At 36.2% G+C, this 27,264-nt stretch overlaps 1 protein-coding gene across 4 annotated transcripts; it reads right to left on the bottom strand.

The window, feature by feature from the left end:
- Nucleotides 1-320: 320 nt before the first annotated feature.
- LOC131011397 (uncharacterized) lies at nucleotides 321-25,503 on the bottom strand. Of its 4 annotated transcripts, none has more exons than XM_057939207.1 (8): nucleotides 25,294-25,503; nucleotides 25,103-25,150; nucleotides 2,472-2,525; nucleotides 1,997-2,086; nucleotides 1,326-1,433; nucleotides 858-952; nucleotides 628-739; nucleotides 321-527 (listed from the first exon to the last, which is right to left on the bottom strand). In XM_057939207.1, exons 1-8 carry the CDS (start codon nucleotides 25,486-25,488, stop codon nucleotides 462-464), a joined length of 768 nt encoding a protein of 255 aa, XP_057795190.1. In that variant the 5' UTR covers nucleotides 25,489-25,503; the 3' UTR covers nucleotides 321-461. The 4 variants fall into 4 exon arrangements, with proteins under 4 accessions (XP_057795190.1, XP_057795188.1, XP_057795192.1 ...); XM_057939205.1 differs by lacking the exons at nucleotides 25,103-25,150; nucleotides 25,294-25,503 and adding exons at nucleotides 2,862-2,909; nucleotides 3,062-3,528; XM_057939209.1 differs by lacking the exon at nucleotides 1,997-2,086.
- Between the last annotated feature and the right edge of the window lie 1,761 nt (nucleotides 25,504-27,264).

The raw sequence follows: 27,264 nt of genomic DNA on the forward strand, positions 1-27,264 counted from the left end.
ACAAAAACTAAGAAAGCTAAAGGTACTGTGACTTAAATGAAAGAATAATTGACAAAAATGATAAATATATATATATATATATATATATATATACATATATATTGTGATGGGCCCATGAGTGGTAAAAGGTAGTAAATATAGAATGTAAATGTGATATGATTTCTAATGCATGATTTTTCATGCATATGACAGATCTATATATAAAAAATAAAAAAAATCATAAACATATACTCCCTCCGTCCACCAATTCAAGGCCTAGGGCAAGTGTAATTTACACTTGCCCTAGGCCTTGAATTGGTGGACGGAGGGAGTATAACATATTTCAAGAGAAAATGTCTAATAAGTACATAAAACATCTCTTAAGAACATCAGAATACTAGAGTTAGAAATTATAACGAAAATGAATAACTAATTAGTAAGATTTAGATGGTCTGGGATACCTATTAATATTTCATCATAATCTAACGAAAATTAATAAACCTTAGGACAGACGCTGCAAAGCCTCGTTCCTGAAGAAGTTGCTCCATCTGCAATATTGAAGACCATATAAAAAAAATTGCAATGTGGAATGATCAACAGAATTTAATAATTAAACAAAGTAATCAACTAATGTCATGAGATATTTACATCAACAGGTTGTTTCCAATTCTTTTGAATTCCTTGTAAATGGCCCATTCCAACGACAGCAACCACTGAGTTATGTTTAGATGCGACTTTTAATAAATTGGTCGACATATATCTATACAGAGCAAATATAAAATGAAAACAATCAAGCGTACACCATAGTTACAAGGATATGATGTCTAGAATAACAATGAAGAATGAAAAAGTAAATTCAAACGGATTTAAACACTAACCGATCCCGCTCGTGAACAACGATTTCCACATAACTAGGTACCATCTTCTCCAACCCCAAAATTACTCGATTCACGCTGTCAACATCATTCAATTCCTCCAACAACATAAAGGAAAAATCAGCTTTTTAATTCTCGAGTAACATTATTAATAGGGTGTTTAGATGAAGCTTATAATTAAAATAGTTTACAATTTGTTTAACAGCTTATAAGCTTTTGAGAAGTGTTTGGCAAAATATAGTTTGTTATTTTCAACATATATCCTTCTAGTTTAATCTTTTTAACTAGTATTTTTCTCTCTAACTTAATTACAAGCTCAAGAAACATTACATTTTATAAACTCTTGAAACATCTTACAACTTGTTGGAGCTTATGAGTTTCCTAAAGTAAGCTTAGTTGAACACCCTCCTAATCTGAACTCCCCACATAGAATGCAGATAAATATACGTTAGTCTTATAAGTTATGTATACCTCCTTTTCTATATCAAGAAAAGTTGCATGTGTATCCAATGGTCTTAGAATTAAACAGCTGACCATTTCCCCCAGAGTCGCCATGACCGGTACTCTCCCCAATGTAATCTAAGGAAGAAGAAAACATTAGGAAGTGAAAAGTAGTAAGTTTTAGAATATATCTACAGAATGTTACTCCCTCCGTCTTGCTTATAACATTCCAAAAAGTAAATGAGAAGAGAGATAGAAAGAGTAGATAAAGTAATTTAATTCTTTTTTTGGGGTTGGGACATTATAAATAAGATGTCTCAGAAAAGAAAATGAGATGTTATAAGCGGAACGGAGGGAGTATTTGAGTGTATAGACATGCAAAAGAGACGCGACAAAAAGAACTTCAACATAAATAATAATGAAATGTTAAAATTTAATCTCTAAATAATTTTCTGTATATAAGCACTCAAAAGGATGATGATGTAACAGGCTGCTCCTAATAAAGTGGAAAATATTATGGTAAAGAAAACTCTATATAGCCGAAGACAGAGATAGAGTATTAGAGCATCCACAGTGGGATGCTCGAGAGATCGAGTACCCCACTGCAAGGCACCCTTACTCACAGCATGCTCTTAACACTGCAAGGCATGCTCTTAACACTAATCACAATGTAGAAACTAGTATACAAGTATATAGCTCACCTCAATAGGTCGATCACCAAGTATAACATTGGCACCATATTTCATTGCTTCTTGATATGCCACATGAAATTCTGAGATTCGACCATTATTCTAGTAAAGGACCACATTACAGATTAATTAGCAAAAATTAAAATTAAAATTTGAATTATACTTTAGCAAGATGCAAGACAAGGCTTATTAGTGAATTGAGTTTTTTTTTTTTTTTTTTAAACATTATTAGGAATTGAATATGGTATTAGAAAGTCAGACAAGTCAATTCTCAAAATAACCACACAATCAATATGAACAAAAGAATAAAAGAGACTTGCATAGTCATGATATCATACAGTCCTCACTAACTGGGCCCATTTATTAGAACACGAAAGTGTTATATATATTAATATTGTAGCAAATTGGTGAATAATGATAGATTTATTTTATATTTTTTCATAACATAGTTGCAAGATCAAAATCATTTTCCAAATCAGTTACAAACCTTGACAGGCGTAAGTATACCACTGCGTCTAGCGCATAATTCCAAGAAAACAACCTGCAAGCGTATTATTGTTGTTTTAGAGAGTGAGAAATACAATGAAAAATAGCATAATAGATCACATAAAACTCCATGAAGTACACCAATGTACTGCATCTATCCTAATTAAATTTTGATTTCTAATTTTGATTAACCAATCTTAACCAAGGATTAAATAAATGAGTGAATATACAAAACTATCCATTTATATAAAATAAAAATTAAAAAGTAACAACTAAAAAACAAACTTAAGAATTAAACAGTTCTTATGTAAGATGAAAATTTTGCTCATCTTTTGGCAAAAATGCATCGGATTTTTGCCAAAATACAGGCTAACTTTCAAACGAAAAACACATGTGGTTTCAAGAATTGTATCACATCCCGAACTTGTCGACAAGATTCCTGATGAAAATTAAGAACAATTAATATTATATTAACAATGCGCGTAACAAGAATATCCAAGAATTAATATTATTAGAAAAAATAAGTTGCTTCAAATTTAGTTGAGAATTATACAAATATGGAACAAACAGATCAAAATAACAGTAAATTACCGGATAACCGTGCTTGGTTCCGACCAAATACACATCGCATACGCCGCCGTGTGCGGCTGACTCGCACGTGAGCATCACCACATTCGTGGAGAGTTCCGTAGGCAGCGTTTCCCTCTTATAACTCTCGTCGCTTCGTGCCAGATAGGTGGTGGATGCGGCGGCGGCGAAGAGTTTGAAACGGTATAATATGGACATCTTTGGCTATAGAAAATTAGGGCTTTTTTGATTTGGTGCTGAAATAGGGGGAAGAGACAGAAATATATAGCAGTGGTAGCGTTTTCCAAGCCGGTGGTTGTGAGAAATGGCGAAATTGCCGGAGAAGAAAGGAAAAGAGAAGTCGACGGTGGTTGAGAGATTAGAGGAAACGGCTGCAGATTAGGGCCAACCCGGCCTCACCCGAGGAAACTCTCGTTTGGCCGTGCGGACTTGGTTTTAATTACTCACACTAAATAAACTTATTGTGTTTATAATGCCACTTTGGACATGAGAAATTGATATTTGAAACAGTATACTTCATTCGTCCCATTACAAATATTTTATTTTTTTATAATGAGATGTTCCATTATAAATGTTCGGATTATGGGTTATTCAGATGCGAGCTAATTGGATTGAAATTTTTTTTCGATTTAAAAATTTTCAATCCAAACTCTAAATGCTCGGGTTTCGGGCTAGTCAGGCTAAAAAAAATTATTGAAAAAAATTAACTAATATATTTCTATTGACAATATTTATATTGATAATAAATAAATACATACATAAACATCAACTTACATAATAATATACAAGTCTTAGAGATATAAAAATACAATATTTTTATTAAATCAGTATCATTTTTTAATTTTTACATCTAAATATTTTATGTTAAGTATTGGATTAAAAATACAAAGATGTGAAATGATTAGTATAACTTCTACTAATATTGAATTTCTAATATTAAATTTTTAATATTAAATCAAAATACATTTCACAAACTTTTTGAAAAAATATCTTATTATACTTCATCCGTTTCAATATTTATGGCTCATATTTCCTTTTTAGTCGTCCCACGTTACTTGACTCGTTTTCTTTTCTGGATATAATTGGGGAACAATTAAGGGCTCATTTGGTGCTCAGAAAGGGATTAGTCAGTATAGTTAGTAAACTAGATTATTAGCGTGGATAAATATTTGTTACTAATATTGGTTGGTTGTTTGTTATTGTGGTTAATTAATCATGATTTTCGTTTGGTATCCATATTTCTAAGTTAGATAAGCTTAAAAATGGACACAATTGCAGGGGCGCATTAATTAACCTACGTAATCCGAGGGGGGGAGGCGGTATTAATTATCCAGCGTAATCCGAATTTTTAGCTCAGGGCCTTCACATATTGTAGGGGGTGGGTATTTTAATATATTATATTAAAAATACCCACCTCCTTACTAGGGGTGGGTATTTTTCATAGACATATTATGGAAGTGGGTATTTTAATATATTATATCTATTGTAGGACCGTCCACGATGCATGTATTGAATACCAAACTATGCACCAATCTGAATTAAATTAGCTAATAAGGTGTATTCCCTAGCACCAAACGGACCCTAAATGTATAATTAATCCTAGTATTTAAAGCTAAAAACACCCAACCCACCTAATTTCATCATCTCCGCTTGGTCTCTTTTTTTTTTCCTCTCTCTCTCATGTGCCTCCCTCCGTCCTCTTCCTCTCGCCACCGCCACCACCAACCTCGCACTTCCCCCTCTTTTCGCTGCCTCCCCTTCTCATCCACTATTTCTCTTCTCGCCGACCTCCCCATCTTCTCGCCACCTCCCCATCTTCTCCACTAAAGAACAAATTTTTGACTTGAGATCTCCTCCAACGACGGAGGTGGAGGCTCTGTTGCAGATTTGGTGAAATAGAGCAGAGGTGGCGGCTCTGTTGTAGGTTTGGAAGAAAATGGTGGGGTTGCAGATGGTGGCTTAAACCGCGGCGGCAAATTTGAAGTGGTTTTGTTGTTGTTTGTCTATTTTGAACTCTGCCCGATTTCAAGTGGTTGATGGCAGCAGTAAAGAGCAGATCTATTAATTGTGGTCTCTTAACCCTCGTCGGCGTTAAAGAGCAGCATTCTTTTTTCTAAAAGTTTTGTTGTTTTTCTTGTATGTAATGTTCAGACAAAAAATATGTTCTAAATTTTTGCTTCTGTGGAAGATGGGTTTAGCTGATGGTGGCTTAAAAAGATTGATTCTTTCGAGCGTCGAGAAATCCAAGGGGAGGAAGAGATATGTGAGAGGAGAGCAAAGATCTATGAGTGGAGAGATTAGGGGGTGGGAGAGAGAGACCAAGACGGTGCATCTTAATTAAAAACAACATTAACCCCTAATTTTAGTCCCCCAAAATATCTGCGCAAAAACTTGGGTGATGTTCGGTCAACTTGGTTTAAAAGTTTACATTTCTTTACAATAATGTTTATTTTTATTTATAAGAAATTTTACTTTTAGTTATTTTTACTCATTAATACTTTTATTCTTAACTATTTAATCAAGTAATCATTGTCGTAACAAAAAATAATTATTGTTACAATGAAATGTAATATTTCTAAATGATTACATTTATTACGATAAGTGTTACTTTTATTCATGAGAACTTGTATTACTACATAAGTATATATTTGTGCGAACAAATGTATATCTTATGCTATTAAAAGTAATCAATCGCATACTATGGTGTTGACCTCATGCAAGACCAACTCAAATATATGTGCCCAAAAGAAAAGAGCCATGAATATTGGGACGAATGAAGTACTAATTTTCATAAGCAAAGTAATGAAGTTGAAAATCAAATAACGAGAAAATTTTTATATAATCAAACAAGCACATTATTTTCGGATCAGCCCACGCTATTCGGTTACGAGTTAATCGAGTTGTAATTTTAGGGGTTATTGTTGAAAAATACTCATAATTTACCAATTTTCTGATTTATAAGATCACCTTAAAATTTGCCCTGAAAATACACCAATTTTAAATGGTCAATTTATGATGTACTAATACTTCTAAATATAGTATTTAGTACTTCCTCCATCCACAAGTGTGGTCTTTTTGCTATTTTCGTCCATCCACAATAAGTGTGGCATTTCCATTTTATGACATATACTTTTATACTTTTATCCCATTCACACACAATATTTACAAAAGCCCATCTCACATATCATTTATTAATTAACTAATTATTCAATTTTTGTGGGATCATTTCTCTACTTTATACACGTCTCCTACTATTTTCTTAAAACTCGTGTCCTCCATACACATCACACTTATTGTGGACGGAGGGAGTACAATTTATTATAATTTGTCTTTCGATATTATTCTTTGCATTGATAATTATCTTAGAACATTCACAGTAGAGATGACCTGATAGATAGGTCACACTCGAGTGGGAGGAGACTGCAGTGGGCGACCCGATAGAGTGGGTGACTTGAGACCCCCTATCAGGGCACCCACTACAGGTGCTCTTATAGATTAACATTGTGAAATAAATTTTTTATATTATTTATTTTGTGCATCGCATAAGTACAATACTAGTTGATAAGAATATATCGATTTTCAATCGAACTCATCATGTTATCTAGAAAAATTATTCAATCATCTGAAAATTCGTCAAAAATCGAAGTCCAACGATTGCATGAAGATAAGTAGAGAAGGATTAAAATCGAAGCCCAATTACTTGATGCTATTATCCGGTAAAAAAGAAAACTTGAAAATTCAATTCACAAGATCTCCATACCACAGACATAGAACAACTGATTGTGCCAATTAATGAAATTATGCTGACCATACGGGATTTTATCAACAGCTTTATTTTTACACAAAAATTGGGTACAATTGAGTGTACCGTATAATCGAGTTGCACTTTGCATCCTGATCCAAATCGTGTAAATAATACTAGTCGGTAACCCATCGAAAATCGACGGGAATAAATGAAAATATATAAATATTTGTAATTATTCAATACATTTTTTATTTGATAATTTTATTTTACTAAAATAAAGCATTAAATAAATCTGTTTTAAAGTAAAAGATGTTAACTAAATATATTTTTACTAATATTTAGTCAAACAATTATCTCAACTCAGAAGGTAATTGTAAAAAACTAATTTTAGACATTTTCACCAATCCAATCTGATTATGATGATTTTAGAAATTTCCGATGCTTAAAGGTCAACTTCTGTCTCCCCTTCCAAAAAAAAAAAAAGAAGCAAATTCCGAAGTCCCAAGCCAAAACATGATAGAGTAAAAGATGAAATATATCCATCCTCATATAACATATTATTATAATGCGATTATATATAAAAGAAAAGAAAAACCTACGAAACCCTTGAAAGCACAAAAGAAGCAGACTAAGGGCCGAGTCTCATTAAACTCTTTTACGGAAAACCCGGTAGGAAAAACCGTAGAAGGAAAAAAGAGTACTCGTCTAAAACGAAAACAAAAAGGAAAGGAAAGAGGAACAGGAAGGTCAGTTTTAAGAACTCCGGCCTAACCATCGTCCCCAAACCGACCCGGCTCAACCATCCTCATATAACATATTTTACCTATGAACATGAAAAAATATGATGGGATTTGTTGCACCTTTCTTCCCTCCAAGCACAAGCAGCACACACATATCAAATCAACCTAGCAAAATATAAGAAAAAAAAAATATTTTAAATAATATCGTTAATGACTTAAAACTTTTAAAGTTTGAATAAAATATTAAATTTGCAATTACCTCATAATCTATCGAAAATTTCATCATACACAACATTAGTTGTTGTGTCTTGCGTATGACCACTCTCATCACATACTAAAATCTTTAGACCTCTTTTATTTATTGACATAGGAAAACAAACACTCACAGGAAATTGCCTTCTCTGAAACCGAATTGAAAATTTAGCGAAATCTGATGGACTCATAATCATTCTAGCTATGGGAAACTTCTTGCCCACATTTTTTCCTGAAATGAGTTTGCCTTCAATTACGTGTTCCCCAAGTTGAGTTACTATCAACCTAGTGCCATTGCAAAGCTCATTAGATGGATCAATATTTCTGAGAAGCATTATTATGCATCCTTCTTTCAATTTAATTTCATGATTCGGTAATCCTGAACACTTGATTGTGTTGAGATATTCAACGGAGAATACCTGTTCATCAAGGTCCACTTGTCCATCTTCTTTGCAAATACTGTCTGAACTTAGGTAAACCCTTTCCTTGCTAGACATCAGAGACATGACGTAATCATTGATTGTATCAACCATCTCATTGGCGGGGGCCAAGATAGCTCTATTCTTAAACATTTCTGGATCAAATGCATTATTCATGACGTCATTGTATGTGTTTTCCACTATAGCTGCAATAGGATTTGTTGCATCGCGTATAAGGATACCTTCTGATAATGACACAACAGATTCTCCATCACCAAGACTGTGTCCAACTGTACCGTCTCCTATTTTAAGTATCAACTCTGCAAATTCTTTGGTTTCTTCTGCATCCGAACCAGAAGCATTTGCCTGAAACAAAAATGTATACCAATATGTCTTATTCGAATTATCACTAAATCAAACAAAAATATCTATTGTTTTTATCAGCCTTATTGCCTTCCCTATACGTTGTATTAGTATTTTCATGAAAATATCCTAACTATACATAATTACATTTAAATGTTCTCAAAATCAATCAAGATAAGCCATTTAACCTTACTGTGTCGTCTTGTAAAGTATGTAATATATAGAAAAACGATCTATTACTACATTAGTTTTAATTAGCCTAATATAATTGACAAATGTCGTCGTATTCTATCAAGGTATTTGGATTTAGAATAAATTAATAAATTTTTGTTATTATCGCTGAACTTAATTTACTAAGTCGCCTTTATATAACATCTACTAAAGAATGAGGACTAATTCGAACAATGCAAGATAAAATTATTAAGATAAATACATAGATACAAACATTTAGTAATTTTTATATTTTAATATTTTTTATTTGAATTAAAATAATATTAATAAATTATCATGGTAATATAATTTTTTTTAAATATATATTTAGATTAAGATTAAAACACATAAGAAATTAATTTATCTAAGAATTTGAGATTTATTTAAGAATTTGAGTCTATCTATAATAAAGATGATGGGTTGAAGTAAATAAAATAAGAGCTCAAACGTGGCTGCATGAGGCCGAAATTAGATATATATGATTGGGATATAATTAATGCATAAGAAATTAGATATAGAAATTTGTTGATGATAGCTTCGAAATTAGATATATAGAAATTTGTTTATTAAAAATTTAGAAAAAATAAGAATGAATGAGAATTGAGGAAAATTACAATAGAGTGATTCTATTACGCCACATAGGATAGAGCTTATTTTACTTATTAGATATAGAAATTTGTTGATGATAGCTTCGAAATTAGATATATAGAAATTTGTTGATTAAAAATTTAGAAAAAATAAGAATGAATGAGAATTGAGGAAAATTACAATAGAGTGATTCTATTACGCCACGTAGGATAGAGCTTATTTTACTTTTATATATATATATAGATTATTTTGGGTGTGGGTGCAACCTGATTGTACGGGTACATCAGATTATACCCAAGATCACCTCTTATTTTTATCTTCAAACTGAAGAACTCAATTCTCTTAGAAGTGGAGAGTTAGAGGATTTTTTAGGACAATAACTTAAGTTCATTTGAAAATTAAGTCAAAATTTTTTGAACTTATAAAAATAGAACATTAATTAATAAGTGTTGCACCTATAGGACATTTCTTGGCTATTATCGAATTTTCAGACTTCCTCGCATGCACCAAGCACATGACAATCCGCACGGAGGGGTTGATTATGTGGCAAAAGCACCTTTTTTTAGGGCTCCAAATACGATGTCTTGTGATTGATCCGTGCGGGAAAGTCCGAAAATTTGATAATTGGCCGAGAAATGTCCTGCGAGTGCAACATTTATTAATTAGTGCCCTATTTTTACAAGCCCTAAATTTTTTGTCCTAATTTTCAAATCAACATAAGTTATTATCCTAAAAAATCTTCTAACTCTAGAAGTGGGTATATATATTTATCTTTTTTTCATAAAAAAAAATGATTAATTTTTAAATTTTTTATATTAATAATTTTTTTATTTTTACTATATGAGAATGGATATATCAACACATTAACTCTATAACTAAAATTGACATGATCAGGATTAAACAATATGACAGACAAATATAAAAAACAAAAAAAAGATGTACAAAGGGTTGAATCTTCATTCTCATTAAAATCATCACTGTAGTTATAAATAAAACAATATGTATAACTAAAATTTGACATGATCGTGATAAAACATTATGCCAAAGAATTATAAAAAAACAAAAAATATGTTTGTATTAACAATTTTTATATTAATTTTCTACATTAGGAACTGACTTATCGATATGAGACATTCTAATAAGAAAATGTACACTTATTGAATTAGGACACAGAGACTGTAGGAAGTATATTTTTCAATTTTAATTTTTTGAAATGAAAAATTAAAAATAATTCATAATATTATAGTAAATTTTATTTTTATAAAAATATTATTAAAATAATAAAATTTAATATTAGGATGCGGTGAAAGATAAAAAATTGTGGAAACCAAATTCTATCTTGATATCGACTACTTTCTAATTTACGAAAATGCATTCAAATTCAAATTAACAATCTCGTAAAAAAATATTCTATTATCCGTTCCTAGAATGAATATTCACATTTCTTTTTTAATTAACCTCTCATCAAATGAGTACTCTTTTTTTTTCAAGTATACCTCATTCACAACAAATTTTTTTTAGGTATACCTCATTCACAATAAAATTGAGAGCACTTATTCCACTCATACTCAATCAATTTTTAAAATCTATATCATTCTTAAAAGAGTACTTATTTCACCGATGGAGGAAGTATATATATAACTATGAAACCATATGAGACATTCATTCAAATGAATTCGAAGCAAAGAATAGATATCTTTTATAAGTGATAAATATATATAACCACAAAACAAGTAGAAATCGAAATAAATGAAGTGTTGTGGAGTGGATTAGATAGTAGCCAGACTAACACTCCCCTTAAAAACATACAAAATGTCGCCAGTGTCGACCCCATGCCAATGCAGGATACAATCCTCACGCATTATCCTCTGCTTATGTATAAGTATTAGGAGTGTAAATTCGGGTACCCGCGGGACAAAATCATCCGAAACCCCCACCCTCACCAATCCCGTCTACATGTTGCGGGTACCCAAATACCCGCAGCGGGTATCCGCTGCGGGTATGAGGGTACCCTCATTTCCCTCAAGTTCTTGATTGTTTTTAATTTTGCGGGTTTTTTTGTTCCGTTGGAGGATATTTTGTCCCGCCGGAGGGTATTCTTGTCCCGCAATGTGCAGGTACCCTCTTTACCCGCGGGTATTTTAGAAAAAAATTGAAAATATCCTTTCTTTTTCATCGATTATCCATAAAACCTGTGACGAAGAAATAATAAATTAATTATTAATTAGAAAAAAATTGAAAATATCCTTTCTATTTAATATTTTCTAAAAATTAATTAATAATTATAAAAATTATTTATTTAATTAAAAATTACATGCGGGTATGCGGGTACCCGCGGGTTGTAATTTTTGAGAAAATAATACCCGCACCCGACCCTCTTCCTTGATTTTGCGGGCCGATATCCTCGCGGGTATCGGAGCGGGTGAGGGTATACCCGATACCCGCAACCCAAATTTACACCCTTAATAAGTATATACTCATCCAACGGCAGCATTTTCCTCTCCCCAACATCTCCCGAACCTCACTAACCCTACTCGAATCCTTCACCTCCACCACCACTGCCACCCTCCTCGACGTGGCCTCCCCCGCCCCCCACCCCACCGTCTTCGTAATGTTAGGTCCGGAGGGTCTCGAATAGGTGTATGGGGGGAATACACCTATAGGCTATTTTCGATATTTTCAAGAGATCAAAAACGAAACTTCATACACAAACTCAAACACCTGTTTACTGAAAAGAGTTTTGACCAAAACAGGGTTGACGACTGATACTGAATACTCTTCAGTAATGAGTTATCAGTTAAGTCAAAGGACTTTAACTGATTCACGTAAGGCTTCAGTCAAGTTTGATAAAAAGAGATGTTATGAATCTTACTGACTATCAGAAGATAGATCAGTCGGACTGATAATACACGCAACGGAAAACTTTTGTTTCGCAATAGCCTGTGAGTTAAGCACGTTGTTAGTCTTTAGGTTTCTCTTTGCTATTAATCAGTTTTCAGTTAACGAGGGAAAGAACACAAGAAGGAAAGTAAATACTGAAAGCTGTAAATAACACAGAGATTTTTACGTGGTTCGGAAAACACTTCCTACATCCACGGTCGGTTGATCAGACCAACAACTTCACTGGGCAAGTGCTTACGGGTGCACTGCAAACCTGAACATGTGCTTACGGGTGCACACAACCGAAACAACCGAAGATCCAATCTTCAGTACCAACACACCTTATTGGATTTCTCACTCCTAGCACGCTCTGGGCACTAGGATCTCACAGAGACAGAACACCTTTCTGAACTCCTTAGCAACATAAACACTCGATTCAGTCGGTTGAAGAGAAGTTTGAAAACTTGCCAACTAAACTTCAAAGAACAAGTTCTTTGCGTCTAAGAGAATATATGTAATCAACAGTGACTGATTTTTGGCTTTTGGATTCTCTTCTTCGATTCAAACTTTGGAGAGTCTGGGCTTTAGCTGAGAAACAATTTTGGCAGAGTTTCAGCTTATGTAGTTGAATCGGTGAAGATTGAAGTGATCATCGAGCGCTATTTATAGGAGAAGTCTTGAATAGATCCGTTGGCGGAGAAGGTCTTCAAGATTTTTTCCGTTAGAGAGTAATTCGAACATGGGCTGAGGCTTCAATCTTCGAGGTTCCTTGTTTGGTGAGAACGGCTATGTTGAAGAGCAGGAGATGCGACATCTCTGAAAAAGGTAATCACCAAAGAGGAATGACCTCTGCAGAGAAAGGATGATCCTGATATCTCTGCATTTAATGCGGTTGTACTTCTGGAGTGCGTGGCTTCCTTTGAACGTTGGAGGTTCAGTTCGAGGAAGAATGTTTAACTGATACTTGACTTTAGTATCAGTCCGCTGATTCCACGTGGCACGCATTAAGTAATCAGTCAAAACTGATTCTTCGACTGATGCTTTAGTCGGCAACTTCAGTCTTCAGTCCTTCATTCTTTCAGTCTTCAGTCTTCAGAACAACAACTAAACTAGAAAAGGAACTCTAACACTTGAGTTCAAGCAGTTCTAGTCTATTACAAAAGAAACCTATTGATTTTGGTATCATCAAAACAAGGATTAAGATATTTCATTAAGTTCCCAACAGTAAACACCACCACCTCGCCGCCCCCGCCCACCCCGTACTCGTGCAAACTCCTGAAGTCATCCTTCATCTCCGCCCCATTGAAGAACAACACTATTTTTTGCATCGGGGTTCCGTCCATGATGTGGATCTTCTCCCTCAGGCTCCACACGGTGTCGTTCTGGTCGGCCTCGATCTCAATCTTCCTCGCCGAGAATTTGACCGTGATCTTTATCTAGGCGTCGTTGAAGGGGGAGTATTGTGGGGTGCTTGTCATCGAGAGGTTGATGTTTGTGCCATCGGAGATGAGCGGATAGTCGTCTAAGTCGAGCCCATCAATTAATCTGGGACCCAGACCCTCAGGGTCTGGGACTGGGCGGGGATTCCGATGAGGCGGTGGATTTTGTTTTTTATTTCTAGGATGGGCTCTTGGTTGCTAACATCTATAATGATTTTGCAGCGTTTCATCACGATTATGATCTTCATGATTTGGATAGTGGTGGTTTGAAGAGAGATTGATTAGTGGTATATATATGAAAGATTCATGCAAAAGATATGAAGGTTTTACCACCACCTGTTGGTCACATTCACGAGTAATTATTTCTAATGCATATGATTTTTCATGCAAATTTTACATGACAAACTAATAGCATTTGGTAATTATTACTCCCTCCGTTTACGAAATAAACTCTCATTTGATGCTCGACATAGAAACTAAGAAAGCTGATAAAGCTTTTATAAATGAAATAAAAGAGTAGTTGGCAAAAATGATAAAGATATTGTGGGATGAGCCCATGAATGGTATAACATAAAAGGTAGTAAATATAGAATGTAAAAGTGATATGATTTCTAATGCATTATTTTTCATGCATATGACATATTTATATAAAAGTAAATAAAAAATCAAAAATATATATAACAAAGTTCAAGAAAAAAAATGTCAAAGGACATAAAACATGTCTTAAGAACATCACAATCTCTATAGTAGAGTTAGAAATTCATGAATAACGAAAAATAATAAACTTTAGGACAGACCCTGCAAAGCCTCGTTCTTGAAGAAGTTGTTCCATCTGCAATATTGAAGACCATATAAAAAAATTGCAACGTGGAATGATCAACGAAATTTAATAATTAAGCAAAGTAATCAACAACTGTCATGAGATATTTACATCATCAGGTTGTTTCCAATTCTTTTGAATTCCTTGTAAGTGGGCCATTCCAACGACATCAACCACTGAGTTATGTTTGGATGCGACTTTTAATAAATTGGTCGACATATATCTATACAGAGCAAATATAAAATGAAAACAATCAAGCGTACATCATAGTTACAAGGATATGAAGTCTAGAATAACAATGAAGAATGAAAAAGTAAATTCAAACAGATTTAAACACTAACCGATCCCGCTCATGAACAAAGATTTCCATCAAAGTAAGTAGCATCTTGTCAACCCGCAATAATACTCGATTCACCTTGTCAGCATCATTCAATTCCTCCAACAACATAATGGAAAAATCAACTTTTTAATTCTCGGGTAACATTATTAACAGGGTGTTTAGATGAGGCTTATACTTAAAATAGTTTACAATTTGTTTAATAACTTATAACCTTTTGAGAAGTGTTTGGAAAAAAATAGTTTGATATTTTCAACATATATCCTTTTAGTTTATCTTTTTAACTAGTATTTTTCTCTCTAACTTACAATTTCATCTCTTATTTATAAGTTCAATTATCCAAATACTTTAACAACTTAATTACAATCTCAAGAAACATTACATTTTATAAACTCTTGAAACGTCTTACAACTTATTGGAGCTTATGAGTTTTCTAAAGTAAGCTTTGATGAGGACTGGAATACTCATCAGCGCTGTGCTTAGTAATCCAAGCCTATTTTACCTTGTTATGATTATTGCTATTATTATTATATAAACTAACAGCGCAGGTACGATCGAATATCTTAAATAAAAGAGTAAGAAATCCACCTAAGTAGATGGAGTGAAGAATGATTGCACAAAGAAACCTTCCCGCGCAGCCAAGTAGCTTTCCCGTGCAGCCGCGCAGCCAAGGAACTATCCCACGCAGCCAAGGTGCCTTCCTGCGCAGCCAAGAAGCTTGCCCGCGCAGCCAAGAAACCTTCCCGCGCAGCCACGCAGCCAGGATGCCTTCCTGCGCAGCTACGTATGATAGTTCAACTTCGGGAATAAGACCGTTGTACTGAGTTTTGGGCCCAATTGACTAGATGAGTGGGCTTTTAGAATTAGGGTTTGCTCACAAACTATAAGTAGCACATCTATTGGAAAACTAGAGGATCAATTCATTCGAGCAACACACTTGTAATATGTAAACACTCTCAATATAGTGAAACCAACGAAGAACCTCCCGTGGATGTAGGTCTTGATGGCCGAACCACGTAAATCCGGGTGTCGTTTATTGTTTTCTAGTTTCTAGTTTAGGTGTTGGTGATTCCGTGCTTCACCAACTGGCGCCGTCTGTGGGAAATTGAGCTTAAGGCGTGAGTTTCGAGGAACATTCTTCTCGATTTTTGCAATTTCCAGATTCGGATTTACTGTTCATCGAAAAGAAAAAGAAAAATCAAGCCTTGTTACTGTTCACGGAGAGGAGGAGGAAGGGGTCTATTTTTCTAATTTCGGACAGGGGCGGTGGGCAGCTTTCCACCATATCCGATCATCACCTAGATTTGCAAAACCCAGACGTCCGCCGCCGCGGCTCCAAGATCCGGTGAAAATTCACCATGCCGAGAAGAAAGAAAAAAGGGGGAAACCCAGCTACAAGTTGGAAATCAGGCTGGAAGAAATCAAAAAAGTTCAGAAGGAAAGAGAGGGCTCCCAATCGAGCTGCACCACCGCAGAGCAGAAACCGCACGCCACCACCTCGCAGGGATTACTACCGCGCGAAAACCGCACGCCGCCGCGCACCACCGCTGGGTCTCGTCTCCGCTCCTAAATTACGGCTGGGAGCGGGCTAAATCTCCAGCGAATCTCATCGTCGTCCGTCCCCAGTGCACCAGATTGGCTTCAGCGAATCTCCATCCCCCCAAATTGGCTTCAGCGCAGCCTCAATATCCCGCTTCAGCCGCCGAATAATAGCACAGATCACCGGATCATTGACATAGGGGAAAACCCCCAATTTTCTCACTCAATATAAAATTTTTCAGCGATTTATTGCAAATTTTGGGCAAACCCTGATGATTTCTTGTCTTTTCTATGATTGCCCAGCAAATTTTTGGTTGGATCATAGCTTGAGTGCGGCATTTGAGTGCGAAGGGAAATTTTCTCGAATCACCACGAGAATCTGGGTTCGGCGCGATTTCTGGAGCATGAAGCACGCTAGGGTGCACGGCGCACGGCCGCCGCATTTGCCGCCTGTTTTTTGCTTGGATTACCGCTTGCTCCGGCGGCGTTCGAGGTTTTGTTCAAACGACCCTAGGGGAAGAGAAAATACTTGGTCCGTGCATATCAAACATGGAAATGAAGCAGCGCTGTGCGACAACCTTTGCCAGAATCATATCGTCGAGGGGTTTTTCCGATTTGAGAGCTCAAATGCTTCGGCATATTACTGATTCGATTGAGGCCAAGATCTCCGCGCCTACCACTGGCAGGTGGAATATGGTGCTTCCCCTGCCCGGGCCGTCCACGACTTTTATCTTGCCAGCGGCTAAGCCATGAACTGGGTCATTGCTCGATTTCATCCGACGCTGCGTCGCTAGCACCGAGCTTTCTCTGTTCGGGCATCGTGTCATTTTTATCTCCCCCGATGGAATCCAAACTGCCGTTGCTTTCCCCGATGGAGCAGAGCAGAGTTCATCTGAGTTGGCTATGGGCACCTTCTATTTTTACATTGTTTTTGCCAAATGAGGCGAGAAAAATTGAGATCATAGAAGGGGATTCTTGCATTGACGTAGTTGGCAAAGATCAAGCCAAGGACGAGCACTGCTAAGCTAAGTTCTTTATCTTAATTGGCTTTGTTGATTTTTGTGAATCAATTATATTTCTCCTGCAGTTGTCTTAGTTGCTGCTGATTTAAACACTCAAGTGTCGATTCTGATGTTAATTTACCAAGATATGGGTATGATCATATGATATTCGTGGGAAGATCGAATAGTAGAGGGCTCACTCGTCTGGAGATTTTGTTCTTAATATATTTGCATGATTGATAGTCTGATTTTCAGTTAAATTGCTCCCTGAATTTATCATGATGATAAATATTTTTGTCATTGAAATGTTGGGGCAGACTAGGATTCTGCTCTGATCTTGGGATTATGCAACCAGTTTAATGTGTACTTGGCATACTAATCTCTGAAGGGGTTGTTAATTGCTCATGGAGCTTATTACTCTTAGAACAAGATTTTGGGAAAAACAATAAGACTTTGAATAAGGGAAGAAAATGTCTCTGATAATTGCTATATTTAATTACATTCTTCAATATTTTTAGCCATTATATCTATTATTTAGATTGGTAACTTCTGGAAACTATGTGTCAGCTCTTTGTTGATGTTTGAAGGTGGGGAGCTGTTGATACAACTGCGGTCTAGACTTTACTAGCCAAGTTACTGTATTATTTCAGTTGGTTCGTTCCTTATCTGGGGCGTTTGCATTTTTCGAGGGAAACACAGGGTGGTGATCTTCGAGGAGAAGATTGAAAGAGTGGACCAAATACAAGGATTACAGCCCTATGTGCCGCCTTGGTGGACACCCTATGCTACTCGTGGAGATCCTGCGCAGCCAGCTCGGCCATCATAATCGAATTCCCAGCAAAGACATCGAGGCAGCGCAGCTGCGCCGCCAGCTCTGTCGTCCTGACCAAGCTCCTGGTGAAGATACCGGGGCAGCGCAGCTAACCAATCAGCACTGAAGTATCACTTAAGGATCGAGAATGACACTTTGCTTCCAGAGAGGCTTGCTCGAAAAGTCTATACTAATCACTACTTGCTATCAACTTCGAATTGCGGGAAAAAGAATGAAGGCTAAGTCTTTGATTCATTTGCTCTAACTCGAATATTACAAAATGGGATTAACTTTGATTGAGAGTCCTATAGTATTATCAACTATTGGGGCTGACGACATTATGATTCTGCTTTGATTTGGGATGACAAAGCTAAACAAATTTCTCTAGCGTCTCAACTTTATGGGATTTATTGATCTCGATACAACGAAGTTTCCAGCGCTGTGCCGTTATGCTTTGCTCTTCACCAGCGCTGTTGCGCATTCTTTGCTCTTCACCAGGTCAATGCCATATACCGGTCCATCTCATTGCCTGCGCTGAATTTCCAGCGTTGATAAACACTAATACAAGACGAAGCTAAGTTATCTCCTTTGATTATGTTAATTCTTGATGAATTAGTTACTTTCTTTGGCTGTGCTTGTTGATTGTTGGTTAAGTTGTTGGGGACAGGGTGTATACTCGGGGTTTGTGAAGTTTAATCGGGGCTGACATGCATTCTTTTCACTGTTTTGGTCGAGTCTTCCTACCGAGATCCACAAGAGGGCAGTGCTGCGCCGAGGAACGCCATGGCTCAGCCCAATCTGATGGGAGGGCCGATCATCATCTTGTTACGGATGCAGCGCAGGGAAAGAAAGAGCAGTTCATCGACTGCACTGATACAGCCCAGCGGCGCCACTACAGCGCAGTACGCTGATACAGCGCAGGTAGGGAGAGGTGTAGTTCATCAGCTCGCTGAAGCAGCGCAGGGAAGGAGAGGGCAGCTCATCGACTGCGCTGACGCAACGCAGAGAGGGAGAAGGGTAGTTCATCAGTTCGCTGAGTATTAAGCTCTCAGTGTTCAGTGCTACATTCAATATTTTATCAAATGCATATTTCCTGTGGGTGGTGAAATTCATATCAGTCTACTACTCTTATTTTTGCTGCGAGAATTTATAGTTGTGATTTCATGTCCAAATTTATTGGGGTTATTCATTGAGTATGGCGTTTGAATTTCAATAACTGAATTTGGGATTGCGCGATTATCTCTTACTTTATTTTGGGTACTTAGTAAGTTGATGGAATTGTGATTTTTTAACTTGGGATTCAATTAAATTTGCAACGCATTTTCTTGTGAAAGTGGCTTATGGATGGGGTAAAAAAAATGTAATTAGTATTATTGCTGATATCTTGTTGAGGTGGAATTCAACTCTTAAATCTAGACAGGACCAAATAAACGATGATTTAAAAATTTATTTCTTATTCATATGAGAATATGTTATGAAGTTGAAAAGCTAATTGTGATTGTTCGTTGATGAATGCGAGGATCATGTGAAGGAAGATACAATAGCAAAGGAAAAAGAGGAATTAGTGGAATGACAAGATGAAGAAGAATTATTAAGCTGCGCAGGAATGAAAGCAAGAAGAATTACTAAAGCTGCACTGCAGAATCGCCAAACTGCGTTGCAAAAATCACTAAGCTGCGTTGCGGGATATCTAAGCTGGTCTTCAACACAGGAACTTTACATTATCTCAACGCAGAATATAATAGTCGTGTCCAACACAGAATCTCTAAGCAGTCTCCAGCGCAGAATGTCTAAGCCGTAATGTAACAAAGGTAACCCACTAACTAGTGGTGATCCAGGTACTTCGCAGAACTATAATTTCTCACTACATGATCTTAGATTATTTTATTGAAGCATGAAAGCATGAGTAAGATTTGGGAAATGTTATACTTTACCACTTGAGAAAAATCACGATTTATATTATCTCTTGAACGGATTTGTGAATTTGATATTATGTCTTTAAAGCTGCACAACTTCTGCATATGTGCCTAGGGTTGAAATATGAATTGACTAAGTATACGAAGCTGCACACCTTCTGCATATGTGCTAAGGGCTTGGAACATAATTTGGATAACATACTTTGAGACCATAGTAGGAACACCAACCACAAGCATACACATAACATGTTTTGTTGAATCATGCACATGTTACTAAGAGGGAGGGAGTAGGGTACATGTTGCCATCTGTATTTTTCTTGAAAATTTACAGCACAAAAATAATGGTTGACAACGCTGGAAAATGAGCTTTAGTGGCAATTCAGCCACACTACGGAGGGGAAAGCCTTAAGTGGAATCTGGGTCTTCTCAGCGCAGTCAGGGCAGTTATCTCAGCTACTTCAGGGCAGCCACCTCAGCGCAGCTATCTCAGGGCAGTTATCTCAGCTATCTCAGTTATCTCAGCTACCTCAGCGCAGCTACCTCAGAGCAGCTATCTCAGTAGTTTTCAGCGCAGAATGTCCGAGCTGTTGTTAGTTCAGAATGTCTATGCTCCGCGCATGAATATCGTAAGCCGCGAAAGTTAGACAGGGTTCTTTGATTGTCTATGCTCCGCGCAGGAATATCGTAAGCCGCGAAAGTTAGACAGGGGTGTACCATCTTTGTACCATCTTGAGGGCCGCTCTGCGGGGGTGTACCATCTTTGTACCATCTTGAGGGCCGCTCTGCGGGGGTGTACCATCTTGAGGGCCGCTCTGCGGGGGTGTACCATCTTAGTACCATCTTGAGGGCCGCTCTGCGGGGGTGTACCATCTTTGTACCATCTTAAGGGCCGCTCTGCAGGGGTGTACCATCTTGAGGGCCGCTTTGCGGAGGTGTATCATCTTTGTCAGCGCAGTCAGTGCGGGGTTGTCAGCGCAGTCAGTGCAGCGCAGTCAGCGCGGGGTTGTCAGCGCAGATCACTTGAGACTTCTCAGCACAGGTTATCTAAGCCCTTATCATCTTTAATGATGCTCGACGAATCAAAAGGAAAAATTATCATCTTTTTATCTTAGTTCATTTACAGCGCTGATATACTTTGTCACCATTGTTTTGTAAAGATTGACAATTTTTATCTAATAAGTTGCAGGGAATTATATACGCTTAATTGACACGGGAGAGCAGCACAGCGCTGACTTCACACCACACACCACTAGTTGAACAAAAAGAACGTTGTTCAACTAGACCAGGGGGAGTAGCTGATGAGGACTGGAATACTCATCAGCACTGTGCTTAGTAATCCAAGCCTATTTTACCTTGTTATGATTATTGTTATTATTATTATATAAACTAACCAGCGCAGGTTTAACTAAAAAGACTTGCTAATAAATGAATATGAAGAGTCAATCAGCCTTGACCAAAGTGCAGAGACGCTGCCTTGCTAAAGTGCAACACCACCAGCGCAGACCAGAGCGACGCAGCAGCGCTGCGCAGCCAGACCAGAGCAGCGCGGCAGAGCAGCGCAGACCAGAGCAGCGCAGCAGAGCTGCGGAGCTGCATAGCCAGAGCAGAGCAGCCAGAGCAGCACGGCAGAGCTGCGCAGCCAGAGCAGAACAGCGCAGACCAGAGCAGCGCAGAGCTGCGCAGCACAGCAGCATAGAGCAGCGCGGACCGGAGCTGCGCAGCACAACAGAGCACCCAGAGCAGAGCAGCGTAGACCAGAGCAGCGCAGCAGCGCTGCGCAGCCAGACCAGAGCAGCGCGGCAGAGCTGCGCAGCCAGAGCAGAGCAGCGTAGACCAGAGCATTGTATTAAGTTTTGGGCCTAAATCCAATTATTAGAGTTCATGGGCCTAAGGCCTTTAGGGCTCATTCTCACATCTATAAATAGAAGGTTAGTATTAGCATTAGGGGGATCAATTCATTTTGGAGCAACACACTTGTAATATGTAACTCTCTCAAAGTATAGTGAAACAACGAAGAACCTCCCGTGGATGTAGGTCTTGATGGCCGAACCACGTAAATCCGTGTGCCGTTTATTGCTTTCTAGTTTCTAGTTTAGGTGTTGGTGATTCTGTGCTTCACCAAGCTTAGTTAAACACCCTCCTAATCTGAACTCCCCACATAGAATGCAGATAAATATAGGTTAGTCTTATAAGTTATGTATACCTCATTTTCTATATCATCAAGAGTTGCAAGTATATCCGATGATCTTAGAAAAAAACTGCTGAAAATTTCCCAAAGAGTCGCCATGACCGGTACTCTCCCGCATGTAATCTAAGGAAGAAGAAAACATAGGAAGTGAAAAGTAGTAGCTTTAGAATATATTTCCAAAATGTTACTCTCTTCGTCTTGCTTATAACATTCCAAAAAATAAATTAAAATAAAGTAAATGAGAAGAGAGTTAGAAAGAGTAGATAAAGTAATTTAATTCTTTTTTTTGGGTTGAGATATTAAAAAATAAGATGTCTCAGAAAAGAAATTGAGATGTTATAAGCGAGACGGAGGGAGTATTTGAGTGTATAGACATGCAAAATAGATACGAGAACTTCAACATAAATAATAATTAAATGTTAATTAAAATTTAATCTCTGAATAATTTTCTGTATATATGCACTCAAAAGGATGATCACTAATTTCTTAGCAACAAATACTGCAACTAACACAGGCAATTGTAGCAAGTAAAAAGTAACCGAGTATCGTATCCACAGGGACTGAAAAATCGAAATCACTCTAGCTATCTCCTAAACAAACTAAAATAGTAGACTGGAAAACAAAAATAAAGATTGATTTACTAAAACGCAAATAACAAATAAAAACACTTAGGAAATTCAAATAATAAAAGACTCTAACCCTAGGGATGTACTTTTACTAATTAACTACATGCATTTAACCTATTGATTCAATTACCAATTTAATCCAACCCTGATGAGAAATCACAAAACTATTCACAAGCTTCTCTAACGAACACCTATGAAAGTAGATTAATTTACCCTCCTTCACATTCAAGACTCCAAGGAATAAATTAACTCCCAAGCGTACACAAAGAATAGCTCCCTATAGTTTCACCTATCACATTCAAGTGTCAAGGCTACTACTATAACATGCATTCCTGAATCGGCTGAACAATTATCGCATTCAAGACTCAAACTGAACAGCTAAACATGTAAATTATTGGCCAAATAATTCACAAGAAAACAGGCACCAGGAATCATGAATCACAAGTTGGAAGGCAAATTGATATCAATAAATCATACACACATAATTAATCAGCTATGTACAAACCCTAGGTTCAGATTAAAGAACTAGCCAAACATACTAAAATAAATCATAAACATAATTAAAAAGAATACAATTGAAAGAACTGAATTAAATAAAACTCTGAATAAAACAATTGTAGCGGCTTGAATCTTGTGGAAATCCAATCCAAGCTGTAAAAACTGGAAAGCAATAATAATCTAAAGCTATGAAACTGAGAAAATAAAGTTTAGGACTGCAAAAGGAACCCTAGATAGGTCAAAAGAAGACCTATTTAAAGTATCAGGGTAAAATACAATGTTTGGAACCCAGAAGAACTCTAAAAATCGGAAAATCTCGCAAAACCGCCCAATTGGGCGGTCAAACTCGGCGGTCGCTGAGTTGACCGCCGTTTTTGTGCTAAAAATTGACCAAATTCGGCGCCCGCCGAATTTAACACTCGCAGTGCAAATCTGAAACAGAAATTTCGGCGACCAACTCGGCGGTCGCCGTTTAGGTCGCCTAATTTCTTCTTCAAAATGCCCATTTTCGGCGACCAACTTGACTACTGCGCGCAACGTTTTTGTTTCGGCCATAACTTTCTCGTCCAAACTCCGATTTATGATCCGTTTGCGCTCACGAACTCGTATCGAGACGAGCTACAACTTCTATTTCAAAACATTGTTCCAAATTCGAAGTCATTAAACCTGAAATTTCCTTCAAAGTTCGAGTAAGAATCGTGTTTCACAAGATAAAGCAAATTAAGCACAAAACAACTATCAAACACTCAATTTCCTATAAAATTAATATCAAACGAACATTAAAAACCATGGAAACATGAGTGTTATCAACTCAAAAGGATGATGATTAATAAAGTGAAAAATATTTAGTAAAGAAAACTCAATATATAGCCGAAGACAGAGATAGAGTTTTAACACTATTCACAATGTAGAAACAAGTATACAAGTATATAGCTCACCTCAATAGGTCTATCATCAAATATAACCTTGGCGCCATATTTCATTGCTTCCTGATATGCCACATGAAATTCTGAGCTTTGACCATTATTCTAGAAAAGGACCACATATTACAGATTAATTAGCATAAATGAAAATTTGAATTATACTTTAGAAAGATGCAAAACAAGGCTTATTAGTAAATTGAGTTTTAAAAAAAAAACATTATTAGGAATTGAATATGGTATTAGAAAGTCAGACAAGTCAATTCTTAAAACATTATTGGTGAATAATGATAGATTTATTTTACAGTATGTTTTTTCATAACATAGTTGCAAGATCAAATTCATTTTCCAAATCAGTTACAAACCTTGACAGGCGTAAGATCACTGCGTCTAGCGCATAATTCCAAGAAAACAACCTGCAAATGTATTATTGTAGTTTTAGAGAGTGAGAAATACAACGAAAAATAGCATAATAAATCACATAAAACTCCATGATGTACACCAATGCACTGCATCTATACTAATTAAATTTTGATTTCTAATTTTGATTAACCAATCTTAACCAAGGATTAAATAAATGAGTGAATATACAAAACTATCCATTTATATAAAATAAAAATTAAAAAGTAACAACTAAAAAAAAAACTTAAGAATTAAACAGTTCTTATGTAAGATGAAAATTTTGCTCATCTTTTGGCAAAAATGCATCGGATTTTTGCCAAAATACAGGCTAACTTTCAAACGAAAAACACCTGTGGTTTCAAGAATTGTATCACATCCCGAACTTGTCGACAAGATTCCTGATGAAAATTAAGAACAATTAATATTATATTAACAATGCGCGTAACAAGAATTAATATTATTAGAAAAAAATAAGTTGCTTCAAGTTTACTTGAGGATTATACAAATATGAAACAAAGAGATGAAAATAAGAGTAAATTACCGGACAAAAGTGCGTGGTTCCGACCAAATACACATGGCATACGCCGCCGTTTGCGGCTGAGTCGCACGTTAGCATCGCCACATTCGTGGAGAGCTCCGTAGGCAGCGTTTTCCGCTTATAACTCTCGTCGCTTCGTGCCAGATAAGTGGTGGATGCGGCAGCGGCGAAGAATTTGAGACGGTATAATATGGACATCTCCTGTCCGATTTAAAATGAGTGCTGAAATAGGGGGAAGAGACACAAATATATAGCACTGCTAACGTTTTCCAAGCCGGTGGTTGTGAGAAATGGCGAAATCGCCGGAGAAGAAAGGAAAAGAGAAAGTGAGCGGGTCCGATGGTGAGCTGAGTCTAAGAGGGTGTTTGGCTAAGCTTATTTTAAAGAGCTTATAAGCTCTTGAAGCTTATAAGATGTTTCAAGAGCTTATAAGATGTAGTAATTTTTAAGAACTTATTAATTGTCAAAGTGTTTGGATAATTGAGCTTATAAGCTAGAGAGAGAAAAAAAAATTTAGAGAGAGAAAATCAAAGAAAAATGAATTTGAATGATATATGATGAAAATAATAGTAAATTATAGTTGAAAAATATTTGTAAAAAAATTATTGTATATGAGATTCTAAAAAAATAAGTTGGGGTAGATGAACTTATTTTTTGGGGAGCTTATAAGCTCTTGGAGCTTATTTTTGGAGCTTATAAGCTGTTTAGGAACTTATTTTGCCAAACACTTTAAAGGAGCTTATAAGCTCCTAAACAGCTTATAAGCTGTTTTGAGGAGCTTATAAGCTCAGCCAAACACCCTCTAAATCTAATTAATTTGCGGACTTAGTTTTAATTACTCACACTAAATAAACTTATGGTGTTTATAATGCCACTTTGCACATGAGAAATTGATATTTGTAGTATACTTCAGATGTCTCATTCATTTTTTGGCACTATATTCTCTTTATACTTAATATTTAAATAATTTTCATCAATATACTTTATTTACTTTCTACACATTTCTTAATCTCCGTGTCTAAAAACAATGTGACATTTGTAATGGGATGAAGGGAGTATGATTATTAGCTCAAGATTATATTGAGAAGAAAAATAGAAGAATGAATATTTTGATGTTTATTGTTGTCTTGGTGTGAGAATTATATCCATTTAGTTTGACGAAGGTATGCTATTCTTATGTTGGCTAAACTTCCTAATGCTTTTCTTTTGTGTTGATTAGTTCATATCACAAACAGTTCATATTGTGGTCTTTGGCCTTTTCCTTTCTCTGCTTGAATTGGAGAATCATTAAAGTTGTTATTTCATTTGAATGCTCGTGTTTTCCTCATTAGAATTGGATTGTTGGTTTCCAGTTTAGCTGTTGACTAAAACACCTCTTGTTATATAGCTTTGAGCAGAATCTTTATGATAATTATCTAATTAAAAAATTTATGATAATTATCTAATTTCTTGTGTACAATCAAGCTATCATCTTCTAAGTTCTGACATCTGGATTTTCGTCTTTCCCCTTAGGATGGGCCTCAGGCCTGAAAACTAGCTAGTAGCCTTCCTATCGCAACTACCACCAAATTAAATCCTTTAACTCTATATTTAAGGTTACACTTTTATGTTTCAGAGACATTTCTAAAAAAAGACAACTTGATTTATGAAATAAAGAATCTGTGTACAACTAATACCTCTCATTATTTATTCTCTATTGTATTGATTCAAGGTTGATGCTGCTTTTTGGGAATTGCCATAGCAATTGTTTTGCAAATTTCTTAGTCGAAGAGACCAAAACACATGTCCTGCAAAAGAAATAGATAATTAGTTAAGTTCACAACATTGCAAAGAAGAATACTATATGCATCAAGATAGTTGGAAAAAGTATACGGATGCGTTCTCTTTGGTTGTAAATTTATCATGGAAAAAGAAATGATAAATAAAATTTCACCCTTTAAATCCTTCATTTCTTTTCCCACATTTTCTACTTGA

Source organism: Salvia miltiorrhiza, chromosome 2 (genome assembly GCF_028751815.1).
Source record: "Salvia miltiorrhiza cultivar Shanhuang (shh) chromosome 2, IMPLAD_Smil_shh, whole genome shotgun sequence".
NCBI lineage: Eukaryota > Viridiplantae > Streptophyta > Magnoliopsida > Lamiales > Lamiaceae > Salvia > Salvia miltiorrhiza.